Here is a 15,943-nt window from a genome sequence, read left to right as displayed (position 1 = left end):
CTTCTCGTGCTGACTCACCTTGTAGTGAGCGTTGCATACAAGGATTACCTATTCGAATCGAGAGCTTGCCGATATGGTGTTTACTTACGGAAAGGCAAATGGCAAAGGGTAGCGGGCAACAAGGTTGTCTGAGGAGAGCTATCCCCGCAGTTAGAAACCACAGCATTCAATACTTGCAACAGTGTTTCACCATTTGTCTGAGAGAGGATCGTTTCAGGAAACAGGAAATCGTCTTCGGACATCAGACTCGGAAGAAAACACGATAACACTGTAGAAGGCGACCGCTGTGTCAGTAACGGGCAGTTAGCCCGCCAGTACAGGGTAAGCCAGACGACCGTTGGAACCTTCACCATGACAGTTGTTACTATCCTTATCACTCAGAGCGTGGTTAGGGCTTTTTAGCGACAGACTCTCCACACCGGGAGCAGTTTTGTCACTGGTTTTTTCACCAGGCAACAACGATTCCGGAATTTGTGTTATCCATCCTGTTGACAGATGAGACCAGCTTTACGCGGACTGGTATATTCAGCTTTCGTAAGAGTCTCTGTGCGATAGTATGCAGAACCCTCATCGTACGCTGAGAGCGAATCATCAGCATCGGTGCAGTGGGAATGTGTGGGTTGGGATAACTGGCGACCGTATTTTGGGACTAGTTTTCCTTCCACGTCTCCTAACAGCACGGAACTATCGGCGTTTATGCGGGTGACTTTGCTCCCCTGCTGCAAGAAGTGCCATTGATGATTCGAAGGGTTATGTGGCTGCTACATGAGGGTGCTCCAGTCCACTTTGCCGTTAACGTCCGGACGCATCTCAGTCGTGTCTTCCCTGGTCGCCGCACGGGGTAGCCGAGCGCTCTGAGGCGCCTTGTCACGGCTCGCGCGGCTACCCCGTCGGAGGTTCGAGTCCTCCCTCGGGCGTGGGTGTGTGTGTTGTCCTCAGCGTAAGTTAGTTTAAATTAGATTAAGTAATGTGTAAGCTTAGGGACCGTTAAGCTCAGCAGTTTGGTCCCATAAGACCTTACCACAAATTTCCAATTGTTTTTCTTCCCGGTCAATAGATACGATCCAGTTACTCGTTCACCAGATCTCAAACAGTGCGGTTTCTGATTATGGATCTATCTCAAAATTATCGTGTATGCAGACCCCATTCCAAATGTGGAGACACTGGAGCAGCGTATTTATGCTGCCTTTGACACTGTTCGGATGCAGCCTGGCCGATGTGAACGTGTGAGAGACAACATGTTACGGCGCGTACGCGCATGCGTTGAGGCACATGGAAAACCATTTTCAACACATACCGTAACTGTGGCTGCATAGTACAGAGCTTACTAGACCGCAGTCTCTGTAACAATGTACAAGGTGCATTCAAGTTCTAAGGCCTCCGATTTTTTTTCTAATTAACTATTCACCCGAAATCGATGAAACTGGCGTTACTTCTCGACGTAATCGCCCTGCAGACGTACACATTTTTCACAAAGCTGACGCCATGATTCCATGGCAGCGGCGAAGGCTTCTTTAGGAGTCTGTTTTGACCACTGGAAAATCGCTGAGGCAATAGCAGCACGGCTGGTGAATGTGCGGTCACGGAGAGTGTCTTTCATTGTTGGAAAAAGCCAAAAGTCACTAGGGGCCAGGTCAGGTGAGTAGGGAGCATGAGGAACCACTTCAAAGTTGTTATCATGAAGAAACTGTTGCGTAACGTTAGCTCGATGTGCAGGTGCGTTGTCTTGGTGAAACAGCACACGCGCAGCCCTTCCCGGACGTTTTTGTTGCAGTGCAGGAAGGAATTTGTTCTTCAAAACATTTTCGTAGGATGCACCTGTTACCGTAGTGCCATTTGGAACGCAATGGGTAAGGATTACGCCCTCGCTGTCCCAGAACATGGACACCATCATTTTTTCAGCACTGGTGGTTACCCGAAGTTTTTTTGGTGGCTGTGAATCTGTGTGCTTCCATTGAGCTGACTGGCGCTTTGTTTCTGGATTGAAAAATGGCATCCACGTCTCATCCATTGTCACAACCGACGAAAAGAAAGTCCCATTCATGCTGTCGTTGCGCGTCAACATTACTTGGCAACATGCCACACGGGCAGCCATGTGGTCGTCCGTCAGCATTCGTGGCACCCACCTGGATTACACTTTTCGCATTTTCAGGTCGTCATGCAGGATTGTGTGCACAGAACCCACAGAAATGCCAACTCTGGAGGCGATCTGTTCAACAGTCATTCGGCGATCCCCCAAAACAATTCTCTCCACTTTCTCGATCATGTCGTCAGACCGGCTTGTGCGAGCCCGAGGTTGTTTCGGTTTGTTATCACAGGATGTTCTGCCTTCATTAAACTGTCGCACCCACGAACGCACTTTCGACACATCCATAACTCCATCACCACATGTCTCCTTCAACTGTCGATGAATTTCAGTTGGTTTCACACCACGCAAATTCAGAAAACGAATGATTGCACGCTGTTCAAGTAAGGAAAACGTCGCCATTTTAAGTATTTAAAACAGTTCTCATTCTCGCCGCTGGCGGTAAAATTCCATTTGCCATACGGTGCTGCCATCTCTGGGACGTATTGACAATGAACGCGGCCTCATTTTAAAACAATGCGCACGTTTCTATCTCTTTCCAGTCCGGAGAAAAAAATCGGAGGCCTTAGAACTTGAATGCACCTCGTATGATCGAATAACCGGTCTCTTACGTGGAAACCATGCATTTCCGGACATAAATTCATTACACCTTTTTTGTTCCGTATCATCTCATAGATCAAGCCAGAGTTTGTACACGGTGGAAATAATCACCCTGTATATGTGTCCTCTCGGGCAATAGTCGCATACATCCGTTGAGATCCTGAACCCATGGATTCCATATTCGCAAGACATCCTGACCAACGCGAGCTGTTGTATCGCAGAATGACGAACCTCAATCTCGATAGGCAATGATCCTGCCGCTGTCGGATTCATATACATTCTGAAGACATTCTACATTCTTGTTGAAATAATGTCAATCTGTTTAAATAACACTCACGACAGCTGTTGCAGCTGCGTAGATTCTCTACCCAAGAGTGGTCTTCACGCGATTTCGGTCATACAAGTCGATGTAAAGAATTTGGAAGGCGCCGTCTAGTGACAATCTGATTGTACTATTATGCACAACAGCGGCTGAATTTGTTCGCTTTCTTCGAGCAAGTATTCTGTGCTGTGCGAAAATGGTACGAAAACGATGTCCAATAAAAGTAGCCTTCGCTATGGCCATTAATAAAGCGCAAGTTCAAACCTTGAAAGGCCAAGATTGTATTTACCGGAAATTGTTTTTTTTTTTTTTAGCATAAACAGTTCGCTTTTTGAGTGATATTTAATGTTTGTAATAAAGACAGATACAGTCCAAAAGTGAACGACGATCACATTATAACTGCTAACATTGTTTTCAGAGAAGTTTTGTAAAATAAAAAAGTTTTAAAAATAAAGTTAATGAAGGTAGTATCTGCTTTTTTATGTGGATTAGAGTTAACCATATTGTATATAGTGATATTGATTGCTTACAGTTAGACTAATATTTATTACTACTATTCAAAATATAATACCTTTTACAAATAAATATTTGCGTTTAGTTATTTATTAATTACTTTATTATCTACTCTACATCCGTCCATCCATACTCCGCAAGCCATCTGACGGTGTGTGGCGGAGGGTACTTTGAGTACCTCTATCGGTTCTCCCTTCTATTCCAGTCTCGTATTGTTTGTGGAAAGAAAGATTGTCAGTATGCCTCTGTGTGGTCTCTATCGATGATTGATTAGGATGGAATGTGAATTATTTTCACGGGGCAACTGGTCTTTCCTTATTTACAGATTGCACAGGTGTGGCTGTGTGAAATGCTAATAATTTACATCTCGAAGTAATTGCGAGGGGACCTCACAAAGTAAGTTATGCATGATTGTGGCAGGTCAAATAACTATTTCCGGCCGCTGTGGCCGAGCGGTTCTAGGCGCTTCAGTCTGGAACCGCGCGACCGCTACGGTCGCAGGTTCGAATCCTGCCTCGGACATGGATGTGTGTGATGTCCTTAGGTTAGTTAGGTTTATGTAGTTCTAAGTTCTAGGGGACTGATGACCTCAGATGTTAAGTCCCATAGTGCTCAGAGCCATTTGAAACATTTTTTTTTCAAATAACTTTTGTTGAATTTCAAAGTGACACAGATACATGACATTATTTATTTAGCATAGTCATAAAGTGGCTGTAAAGAATAGTCGGACGGTTCCACCAATCGTTCAGTTCCTCGGTGATAGAAATGAGCTCGTTGTCTTACGGAGCCGTTCGAGGATCGCAGTGTGAACGTCTTCGTCGTGAGAAAATCTCTTTACTCCGCGTGCTTACCGAAAAGATGGAAACAGCGTTGTGCAAGATTGGGACTTTTCGGTCAGCACCACCCGTGTCTGTGCGGCGTTGCTCAAATGTTGGTACCATTGCACTGCGTCTGACGAGATATTGCGTTTGGTCCATATACCACCACAATTTCACGGTGAATCTGTTTGCTATATAGACGTTTTGCCCGCAAGAATCACATTGCCCCGCTTACTGGAACTTTGGAGTACGTTCCCAGTAACAGCGCTACTTGCCTACCACACTGTTATGCGCGTGTTATCTGCACCGCATCAGAACTATGTCCGCAGGAGACCCGGAACATGCATTCTCTTCTGACAATGTGCCACTATTGTTGCGCAATTGTCTTAGCCCAGGAGGACATGTGTAAGTTAAATTTGAGCGTAGGCTTCCGCGGCCATAGTCACAGCCAATAAAATACTTTCGGATCTATGACCGCATTGCCAATGTGTAGAATTTCCGACGTTGCTGCCGCTAACTAGCGGAAGAAAACACACCCTGAGGAAGACCATTTACAATAGCGGCCGAAACGTCGAAAGTTTTACACACTTACAATACGCTCAAAGACTCAAAAGTACCTGTGTACTTTCTGAAGTCCCTACGTAGCATACTTCATAGCAATTCAACTTTTGTCGACTTCGTGGTGCTGCAATTTTATTGGCCAGTAGGCAGAGCAGCACCATCATTGGATCACATTGATCCCAGCAACATTCAGAAGGGAAGACGGGGCGGTGTGGTTTGTGGAAGGCTTAGACTGGGTCCCTCAGCTAAGTAGCGTCCCGTGCTGGAGCTAGCTAGAGGGGAACAGTGGACGGTGTGACGTCAGGCAGCAATCAGCGGCCGCTTTAAAAAGGCGGCCCCAGCGCGAGGTGACACAGTCAGGGCGCCATGACTGCCACAGGAAGAGGGCCGCGGCCCCCGCTGCTGCTGCTGCTCCTAGCGGGCTGTGCGCTGGTCACCGCTGCCCCCAAGGTAAGACAGCCGTCTCTTATCCGTAGCCTAAGCCGAAAACTGCACGAATACGTGGTGTCCGAAACAACAGACACCACGCATTCATATAGCTCATTTCTCCTCGATGGGCAATGAATCCACAAGCTTCTGTGCGGATGCACTTTAACGTTCGACCTCCAGCGGGAAATCTGAAAATAGCGAGCGTGGAGGACATAGAAGGGGACAGCGGACAGGTGGCGTTAGATGTGGAAGTGAGACGGCCAGGGAGCGTGCTGAGATAGTCCGCTTATTTTCGATAAACGCTGTGAGCGGATGGCGCAGCGATTAACGCAAATGCATAGTAAGCAGGAAATGGCGGGTTTGAGTCTCCGTCCGGAACACATTTTCACTCGCCACTGACAAGGGAACCTCCCAATCGCACCCCCCTCAGATTTAGTTATAAGTTGCCACAGTGGATAGGCTTTGAAAAACTGAACACAGATCAATCGAGAAAACAGGAAGAAGTTGTGTGGAACTATGAAAAAAATAAGCAAAATATACAAACTGAGTAGTCCATGTGCAACATAGGCAACATCAAGGAGAGTGTGATCTCAGGAGCGCCGTGGTCCCGTGGTTAGCGTGAGCAGCTGCGGAATGGGAGGTCCTTGGTTCAAGTATTCCCTCGGGTGTAAAGTTCAATTTTTTATTTTCAGACAATTATTATCTGTCCGTCCGTCCGTTCGATGCGATCACTTCTTTGGGAGTGATTATCACATCCACAAGAAAACCTAAATCGGGCAAGGTAGAAGAATCTTTTTACCCAGTCGTCAAGTGTACAAGTTAGGTGGGTCGACAAAATATTCCTGTCATGTGACGCACATGCCATCACCAGTGTCGTATAGAGTATATTAGACGTGTTTTCCTGTGGAGGAATCGGTTGACCTATGACCTTGCGATCAAATGTTTTCGGTTCCCATTGGAGAGGCACGTCCTTTCGTCTACTAAGCGCACGGTTTTGCGGTGCGGTCGCATAACACAGACACTAAACTTATTACAGTGAACAGAGACGTCAATGAACGAACGTACAGATCATAACATTGCGAAAATAAAATTTTCGCTCGAGGAAAGACTAGAACCAATGACCTCTCGTTCCGCAGCTGCTCACGCTAACCACGGGACCACGGCGTTCTTGATCTCAATCTATCCTTGATGTTGCATATGTTGCCCATGGACTACTCAGTTTGTATATTTTGCCTATTATTTCATAGTTCCACACAACTTCTTCCTGTTTTCTCGATTGATCTATGTTCAGTTTTTCAAGGCCTATCCACTGCGCCAACTTATAACTAAATATGAGGGGGGTGCGATGGGGAGGTTCCCTTGTGAGTACGAAAGTCTTGATGCAGATGATATTATTAGTTCCTTCCCTTTCCCTTCTCCCTCCCCCCCCCCCCCGCCCCGTCCCCCTTTCCCCGAAAACCTTTAGGGCATATCGAGTCGTGCTGTTTTCCCAAGGTAACGCTTTCCAGCACAACAGCAACTAAAACACCATCACCGTCGAGGTACGACATTAAAAAGGAGGAGAGTAATGAAGTGAAAGTTACATGTTTAGACTTAATGATTCTTAAATTAGTGCAGAATATTCTTCAGATGATGCGGGGACGTTGGATAAATCTATCAGACTCCCTGTTCTGTTTGTAGCAAACAGACAGTGTATTCCCAGTATTAATTACTTCCTTGGAAGTATTTGACGTAAATTACCTTGAGGAAATAGCTAAAACTTAATCTGAGTATTTTCTAGTTTTCTCCATTTGACTATTCGACTATGCTGTTTGATGTTTCTAGTAACTTCGTAATTGTTTACTATCCCTATCTGTTTCTGATGATTCTAAAAACAGGTGAAGAAACGGCGTATAGCGACTGGTTAAATAAGCAACAACAACTGTCGAAACGAACCAGAAACCTGTAAATCAACGAGAAGGACAGAAAATTAAAAAAAAGTAGTAGAAGTTTTTACTCATTAATAAAACTGATAAGGCATGATGTTGTGGTCTCAACTCCGAAGTCTGGTTTCATGCGGCTCTCCATGCTACTCCATCCTGTGCAAGCCTCTCCATATCCGAATAATACTGCAATCTACATCCTTCTGAATCTGCTTATTGCACTCATCTCTCGACCGCTCTCTACCATTTTAACTCCCCCTCACCCTCCCCCCCCAAACACACACACGCTTCCCTCCAATGCTTAAATGGTGATGCCTTCATGTCTCAAAATGCGTGGTATCAACCGATCCCTTTTTCTAGTCGGGTTGCGCCTCAAATTTCTTTTCTTTCCACTTATGTTTAGTACGTTCTCGTTAATTACGCCATCCACTGATCTAATCTTCAGCACTCTACTGTAGCATCACATTCCAAAAGTTTCTATTCGCTTCTTTTCTGAACTGTTTAACGTCCACGTTTCACCATCATACATGGCTACCCTCCGTACAAAAACTTCCAGAAAATACTTCCTAACATTTATATCTATATTCGATGTTAACAAATTTCTCTTCTTCAGAAATGGTTTTCTTTCGATTTCCAGTCTTCACGTAATGTCCTGACTCTTTCGGTCATCATCAGTTATTTTACTACCCACATACCAAAACTCACCTACTGTTTTAAGTATCTCGTTTCCTAATTTAATTCCAACAGCATCGTCGGGATAGGCTACAACCCTGTTACTCTTCCTTCTCAACCAGTGCTTCCCTTCCGTGCCTCTCGAGTCTTGTAACTGCCATTTAGCTTCTGTACAAGTTGCAAATAGCCTTTCACTCCCAGTATTTTACATTCAGAACTTCAAAGCGAAATCCAAACTAATATTCCCCGAGGTCGGCTTCTACTAGTTTTTCTATTCTTCCATAAAGAATTCGTATTAGAATTTTGCAACCATGACTTACTAAACTGATAGTTCGGTAATAGTCAAACCTGTCAGCACAGCCTTTCTGTGGAATTGGAGTTTATATGTAATTAAAAAAAAAGTCGAATGAGTCCAAGTAATTTTTTATTTCAGTTAAACCATCTTAGCAGAGAAATATCCTTTGTAACAAGGTGGTGATAGCAGGATTCATGAGATCGTACTTCAAACAAGATAGGTACTACGCAACAGCGTGAAATAAACGACTTTAGTTGAAGTCGCTCATTATGAATAAGTTAAAAAGTGATTTGGACTGTTTCCAGATTTGTTTTTGATAATCAGATGCTTCTGTCCCATAAACGCTATGTCTAAAATTGTACATGTTTACCATTAAGGAATGAACCAGTTTCTTATGCGAGGAAACTACGAGGGCATACTGAAAAGTAATGACTCCGAAATTTTTATGTGAAAGTTCTTAAAACTTTTTAAATAAAAAATGTCCCACATCTGTGTTCTTCGTGTCTCCATATTTGCAGCTCTATGCGGGTAGAGGGCCCCGATATGTGGCGTGTAACATGGTAGTGCATAAAGTAACTATGTCGGTGTGCGAGAAACAGCGTACTGTAATCGAGTTTCGAATTCGAAGAGTTCGTCCACACTAGGAGTGCCTTCTCCTTTAGCAAGACATTTCCAGACCAAACACGAGCACTGTGACATCTGCAACCATCCGGCGCCTTGGGTTCACTGTCATCGATCATCGTCGACACACTCCCGACTTGGCCCCATCCTATTTCCACATGTTTCCAAAAGTTAAAGAACATCTTCGAGGACTTCATTTTGATAGTGATAAAGCAACGCAAGCGGCTGTGATGTGGCTCCTTCAACAAAGTCAAACATTCTACAGCGACGCTATCAACGAGCTGGTCTCTCGTTGGGAGAAATGAGTTCGTCACTAGGGCGATCAAATTGAAAAATAAATATGAGAATATGAAAAATAAAGGTGTCGAGCGTTAATAACGTTTGCTTTATTTCAGGAGCTTTAAGAGTTTCCACATAAAAAATTTGTAGGCATTACTTTTCAGCATGCCCTCGTAAGAATGTGCACACGTAAAAGTTTTAAGCGGAATACAACTCAAGAACTGAACATTTAATAACATTCAATATGATATTATACGGAGAGAGTCATTCCTATAATAATAGTTAACGATCTCTCTTATGTTTAGAAAATAAGGCGGTAAAATCTTACAGCTACCTAAGGCTGATAACACAAGTGAGCCACGTAAATCAAATTCCCATTTTCTGTTCACTTACTTTTACACAATGCGCAAAAACATTTACTCACACTGAAGGTTGTAGTCAGAGATAATCAATTTTTGGTAGAAAGTTGGCTGCCAGTCAATTCCACTACCTCACAATATATGGAAAAGGCAGTATCAGACTTATGACAAATAAGAGTAATTATCCTAGAAATGAATAAATTTGCCTCTTCACTTATTCAGTTGCTACTGCCCTTCTGCCTTACGGATTACAAAATTACACATAATTGGCTAAATTTGTTCAAAATATCATTGAAATTAATGCTTGCACAAATGTGAAATTTTAGTGGTGTAGTTCATCTGATGCTGAAATTACTGTGACTTCCCGATGGTATCTCGGCATCTATTTCAACGCATTTTTGACTTTATACTCCGAAGTTGTAAGACCATATGGAAATATAGTATTTCGATTTGATCCTTTGGTCAGGTTGTTGTAGCACTGTAAGATGTAACTGTGGCTTCTTAGAACAGCTCTTCATATAGTGGTTTTAAATTTAACACCTTTTATTTTACTAATGCAATCAATCCGCGGAACATTCAATGATGTTTGTACAGAAGGGGAACGGGAAGTGTGAGAAGATACGAGCATTTTGTAGACCAAAAGCAGTTCCTCTAAACCGCAAAACGACGATCCATCTCGCCATCCTTTTGAATATTCACACCACTCGAGAAGTTTTGAGCTATCCTAAAGACTGAATGGAGTACAGTATTTACGATCGAGCAAATTATTTTTAGTCTCGTCAACGTTTAAATTTTGCCAGTATATGGCATAATGCTTGCTTTTTTGTCCGGTTAACTAAACGGTGTAATCTCCGGATTCCGATTAACTACTTGGTACTGAAGAAGAGGAATTTGTTAACATCGAGTATAGATTTAAGTGTCAGGAAGTCGTTTCTGAGAGTATTTGTATGGAGTGTAGCCATGTATGGAAGTGAAACATGGACGATAAATAGTTTGGACAAGAAGAGAATAGAAGCTTTCGAAATGTGGTGCTACAGAAGAATGCTGAAGATTAGATGGGTAGATCACATAACTAATGAGGAGGTATTGAATAGAATTGGGGAGAAGAGGAGTTTGTGGCACAACTTGACAAGAAGAAGGGACCAGTTGGTAGGACATGTTCTGAGGCATCAAGGGATCACAAATTTAGCATTGGAGGGCAGCATGGAGGGTAAAAATCGTAGAGGGAGACCAAGAGATGAACACACTAAGCAAATTCAGAAGGATGTATGTTGCAGTAAGTACTGGGAGATGAAGAAGCTTGCACAGGACAGAATAGCATGGAGAGCTGCATCAAACCAGTCTCAGGACTGAAGACCACAACAACAACAACTGCATAGATGTTCTTTTCCCATCCCTTTAACAGCAGCGACTGAGAAAGTTGTTACAGTGCTTAAGATACTAGTCTGGAAGATAGGAGATGAGGTACTGGGGGAAGTAAAGTTGTGAGGATGGGTCGTGAGACATGCTTGGGTAGGTCAAGTCTTTGAACAGTTGACCATGAAAGGCAGGATTGTTTTCGGTTTGAGTCCCAGTCCGCCACACAGTTTTAATCTGCCACGAAGTTTCATACGGGGGTTCTGTTCGGAAGGAGCGAGTTCAAATCTCCATTCGGCTAGCATGTTTTCCTTGGAATTCGTCAGTTCTTTAAACAGCAAAGACGTTTCCTTCCCTCATCCTGATTCAGCTCAAGTTGTTGTCCGGCTCTAGCGAAAGAAGGAAAATTAAGGTTTCTCATCCCGTCTACGATAAGAGCGTTATAGACGGAGCTAAAGCTGGGATTGGGTAAGGATGGAGAGGGTAATCGCCCTTGTCCTGTTCAAAGGATCATCCCAGTATTTGCCATAAGCGATTTAGGGAAACCATGACAAACCTGAATCTGAGTAGTCGGACGGTGATTTAAACTGCTGTCCTCCCGAATGCCAGTCCAGGGTCTCACCACTGCTCCACTTAGATCGATTTCGTCCCTAATGACACTGAAGTCGACGACACCTTAAAAATATAACCACCTTCGGTGCACTGTGGCGAAATGTTGCATGTAGTACGAACATCACTACGGAGACCAGATGCTCTTAACACTGTGTAACGATGAGGTGCTCAGTAAGAGTGGGTTTTGACGAGTCACCAGGTGCTCTGTATGACGGAAATTCGTATTGTTTAAGTTTAACCGTTCCCGCACATAGCGTGTAAGATTGAGGGCGCGTAGTGATCTTGAAAAATGTCGTTGCTGGGGGAGAAGAGCAACTTTTTCGGAGGCGCCAGACCTAAGCTTATCGCTATAACGGACGTAAGTCTCGATTTCCTTTAGACATAAGAGGTCTTACTTTCTCTCTCATGAATATACCCAACGCTATGCAACAGCAGCTAATAACCCGTACTGTGAAAGTAATTCATAGCCGGCCGTTGTGAGCGAGCGGTTCTACGCGCTTCAGTCGAGAACCACGCTGCTGCTACGGTCGCAGGCTCGAATCCTGCCTCGGGCATGGATGTGTGTGATGTCCTTAGGTTAGTTAGGTTTAAGTAGTTCTAAGTCTAGGGGACTGATGACCTCAGATGTTAAGTCCCATAGTGCTTAGTGCCATTCGAACCATTTGAAGTCATTCACAGCCTCACAATGCTGACACCAAACACATATACAGGGCTATTACAAATGATTGAAGCGATTTCATAAATTCACTGTAGCTCAATTCATTGACATATGGTCACGATACACTACAGATACGTAGAAAAACTCATAAAGTATGGTTCGGCTGAAGCCGCACTTAAGGTTTCTGCCGCCAAAGCGCTCGAGAGCGCAGTGAGACCAAATGGCGACAGAAGCCGAGAAAGCGTATGTCGTGCTTGAAATGCACTCACATCAGTCAGTCATACCAGTGCAACGACACTTCAGGACGAAGTTCAACAAAGATCCACCAACTGCTAACTCCGTTCGGCGATGGTATGCGCAGTTTAAAGCTTCTGGATGCCTCTGTAAGGGGAAATCAACGGGTCGGCCTGCAGTGAGCGAAGAAACGGTTGAACGCGTGCGGGAAAGTTTCACGCATAGTGATGTGAAAGATTCATTGTTTAAACCTCCTCTACCAAGAAACGTGCCAGAACTGCGAGCTCACATCAACAATGCTTTCGAACTCATTGACGGGGACATGCTGCGCCGAGTGTGGGAGGAACTTGATTATCGGCTTGATGTCTGCCGAATCACTAAAGGGGCACATATCGAACATTTGTGAACGCCTAAAAAAACTTTTTGAGTTTTTGTATGTGTGTGCAAAGCATTGTGAAAATATCTCAAATAATAAAGTTATTGTAGAGCTGTGAAATCGCTTCAATCATTTGTAATAACCCTGACTCAGAGTCGCCAAGCGAACTAGACAGTGTGACTCATCTGATCACCAAACCTGGTTACTGTCTTCAGTCAGCCAAAATGTCTAACACTTGCTCCAAACGAGTTGTTCCCATTTATGAAAGCGCTTGATGTGGGTGACGTAGTGGGTTTATTTTCGAAGTCTTACGTGATGATAGGGGACGTGTTGTCGTGGCTACAATTTTTATACTACTTAGTCACTACTCACAGTACCCCAACTATTGAGATGTGCTGGTCAGTGTTAACATTTAGGTGTTCTCTGTAACTGTGCTGATGCTTTTTTTTTCTTCTCTAGATTGATATCAGTCTTAATACATTTCCGCTCTCGGGTGACTGCAGCGTTTTGAGCGGTTGTGTAGCCACCGAGGTTCCCGTATCGAAACTTCAAGAATCATTGATAGATATTAAACGTTAACCCATCCTGGACACTCGAAAGCTCAGTACTTTGTGACTAACTGCCACAGCGCCCCACCATTATTGGGATACGCAACAATTCGTCACTAGTGTCCGACATATGGACACATGGCAGAGCTTTAAGATTTTAAGCTTCTTAAGAAGCTATGTAATCATGCGTCCCAAAGTAACATACAAAAACTATTCCTTCGATATTTTTTCTTCTATAATTCCTGTCTATGAGATAAAAGCACACTCTAGCAGAATTCCGTTATTTTCAGCCAAATTTAATCAAGTTCTAGGTGGAGTGAAGAGATTCCCAATTGGCGATATTTGGGAGGTGATGTCCACTTCCGGTATTCTCAAGATAACCGACTGAAATTACTCAGAAACCTTTCTTCAAACTGTCAAAAATTAAAAATGTATGTATGTATGTATGTATGTATGTGTGTGTGTGTGTGTGTGTGTGTGTGTGTGTGTGTGTGTGTGTGTGTGTGTGGATATTGAATCATAAGGGAATGATAAAGGAAGAAATTACGCAGTGACCCTTTACATAGCTGTAAGAGGACGATCACTGGACCTTCGTCAACTCTTCTTCTAGGACAGTCTGTGGAATTTTGGATTTGTTTCCTTTGGTGGATCCGTAAGAAGTGTCTGGCTAAAAATTCATTCAATTCAAGGTGGTTTTTGTCTTTCGAGAGAACTTCAGCTCACTAATTATAAATGCAAAGCCATATTGTTTTCAAAGGTGCCTTCTTGGCATCTACATTAAGCGATTTAGCGAAACCATGGAAAAACTAAATCACGATGTTCTCGCACTTCTCGTAGGATCGGTGCTTTCATCAGTACACCACATCGTTTTGTTTCCATGTTTGAAGGTACTTCGTGTATATGATGGAGTAATGTGTTCCAGTGCATTTGAAATATATTGTTCCTTCAATATTATCGACGTACCTCAACCGCTAGCGTAGCGGAAGGGAAACATTGGTATACTAGAGTTAAGTGGAAGATTTTATTGTTTATCGACTTTATTAGTAATACTACCCGCCTTGGTAGAACGAGAAAGATTCACAGTAGAACGTGGTTTGTTAAACTGTTGCTGATGTTTGCATTACTGCTACAATTTCGATGGCGGCAGGTCGGCTATAATGGTTTTTAAATAAGTCTCAAACACAGGAATATTTATCCGTAGACAGGTGGACGTGAGTTCAAGTGGCTTTTGAGTTGTCAGAAGTCGATCATTCCTTTGTAAACGTACCTCATGATTTCTATCTATTCTTGGTTGATTAATTTCATTCCATGGCGTGTTACTCCACAAACTTAACAAACTTTGACAAAGATACCTTCACGTTACTTCGGCTCTTACTCTGTTCATCTCTTGAGAATGTGAGAACAATGTCTCTTGTGCTCATCTTCTTGGAATTGGATCTTTTATGACAATTCTGTAGAAAACTTTGCGCCAACGTCTTCTGAACTGTTAGCCATACCGAGACTCTAAGGCCAGAACAGTTGCATCCCCCATCGACTACGCCGCCCGAATGCGAGTCGTTTCCAATGTTAAAGATTCTTAAATTCAAAAAATAAATTAAAAAACACAAATTACGTGTTTTCAGTTTGACGCTGTTCAAGCTGCTGGTGTAAAGAAAGCTATTTACATATAAGTTTGAATGATATTTACATATCAGTTTGAGTAATACTGTATGTCTCACGAAAATTCATACCAGTTTCTGCATTGCTAGAAATTCTGTACTTCACTGTTCTCTCACCAAATGGATACATACCCTCTTGATGGCATTTTAATGTTCTTTCCACAGCACTTTTTTGCTATGTTTAAACTTATCGACATCCTTGTTAGGTCACCGACTTTTCTCGACAGGTAGGAGATTTTGGCTTGAAATTTCCGCATAATTGTTTTGCCACGCTAGAGAAATTCCGACCTTTTCCAGCAGCGCACACACCGCACTTTACTTGGAGCCAAGGCGTCGTTTGTGAGTTAAGTTCCACAGCCCGGAACATTTTTCTTCTGGATTCTCCTGAATAGATAACCAGTTGTTGTAGGACATTCTCTCAGTCGGAGCGCAAGACAAAATACAAGTACAAAACAAAATATCTGTTAGTTATTCTGCTTTCCTTAACGGGCTGCTAACATGTTGTAAACGGATCTTCAGTTATTAAAATGTGACTGACAAACTTTTTTCGAAATGTACAGCTGCAGCTATACCTATGCTCAGCAAACCACAATGAAGTGCATAGTAGAGGATACCACCCAATCTACCACATATTAAGGTTTCTGTTCTTTTCGCTACTGTATAGAGTGTGACAAGAATGACTGCTTAAAACTCTATGTGCACACTGTAATTAGTCTAACCTGGTTGCTAAGTGAGCGACAGACAAGGAGGTTGTATTATATTCCTTGATTCCTCATTTTAGTACTGATTCTCGAGAAGGAGAAAGTTAGTGTTTAACGTCCCGTCGACAAAGAGGTCATCAGACACGGAGCGCAAGCTTGGATTAGAAAGGATGGAGAAGGAAATCGACCGTGCCCTTTCAAAGGACCCATCACGGCATTTGATTTAAGCGATTTAGGGAAATCACGGAACACCTAGATCAGTGTGACCGGACGCGGATTTGAACTGTCGTCTGGCTGGGTGCTTGTCCACCTTGCTAACCACT

The 15,943-nt window shown here is 43.3% G+C and overlaps 1 protein-coding gene across 1 annotated transcript in view; it reads left to right on the top strand.

Annotated features, from left to right (window-relative positions):
• Positions 1-5,266: 5,266 nt before the first annotated feature.
• LOC126188762 (aminopeptidase N-like) overlaps positions 5,267-15,943 on the top strand; it is a 233,358-nt gene continuing 222,681 nt past the window's right edge. The window contains exon 1 of the mRNA XM_049930375.1: positions 5,267-5,350. Within this exon, the coding sequence (XP_049786332.1) occupies positions 5,267-5,350 (84 nt within the window). The remainder of the gene's footprint in view (positions 5,351-15,943) is intronic.

This window comes from Schistocerca cancellata, chromosome 1, assembly GCF_023864275.1.
Source record: "Schistocerca cancellata isolate TAMUIC-IGC-003103 chromosome 1, iqSchCanc2.1, whole genome shotgun sequence".
NCBI lineage: Eukaryota > Metazoa > Arthropoda > Insecta > Orthoptera > Acrididae > Schistocerca > Schistocerca cancellata.
Note: the sequence above shows the minus strand (reverse complement) of the source record. Positions and strands in the feature narration are given on the sequence as shown.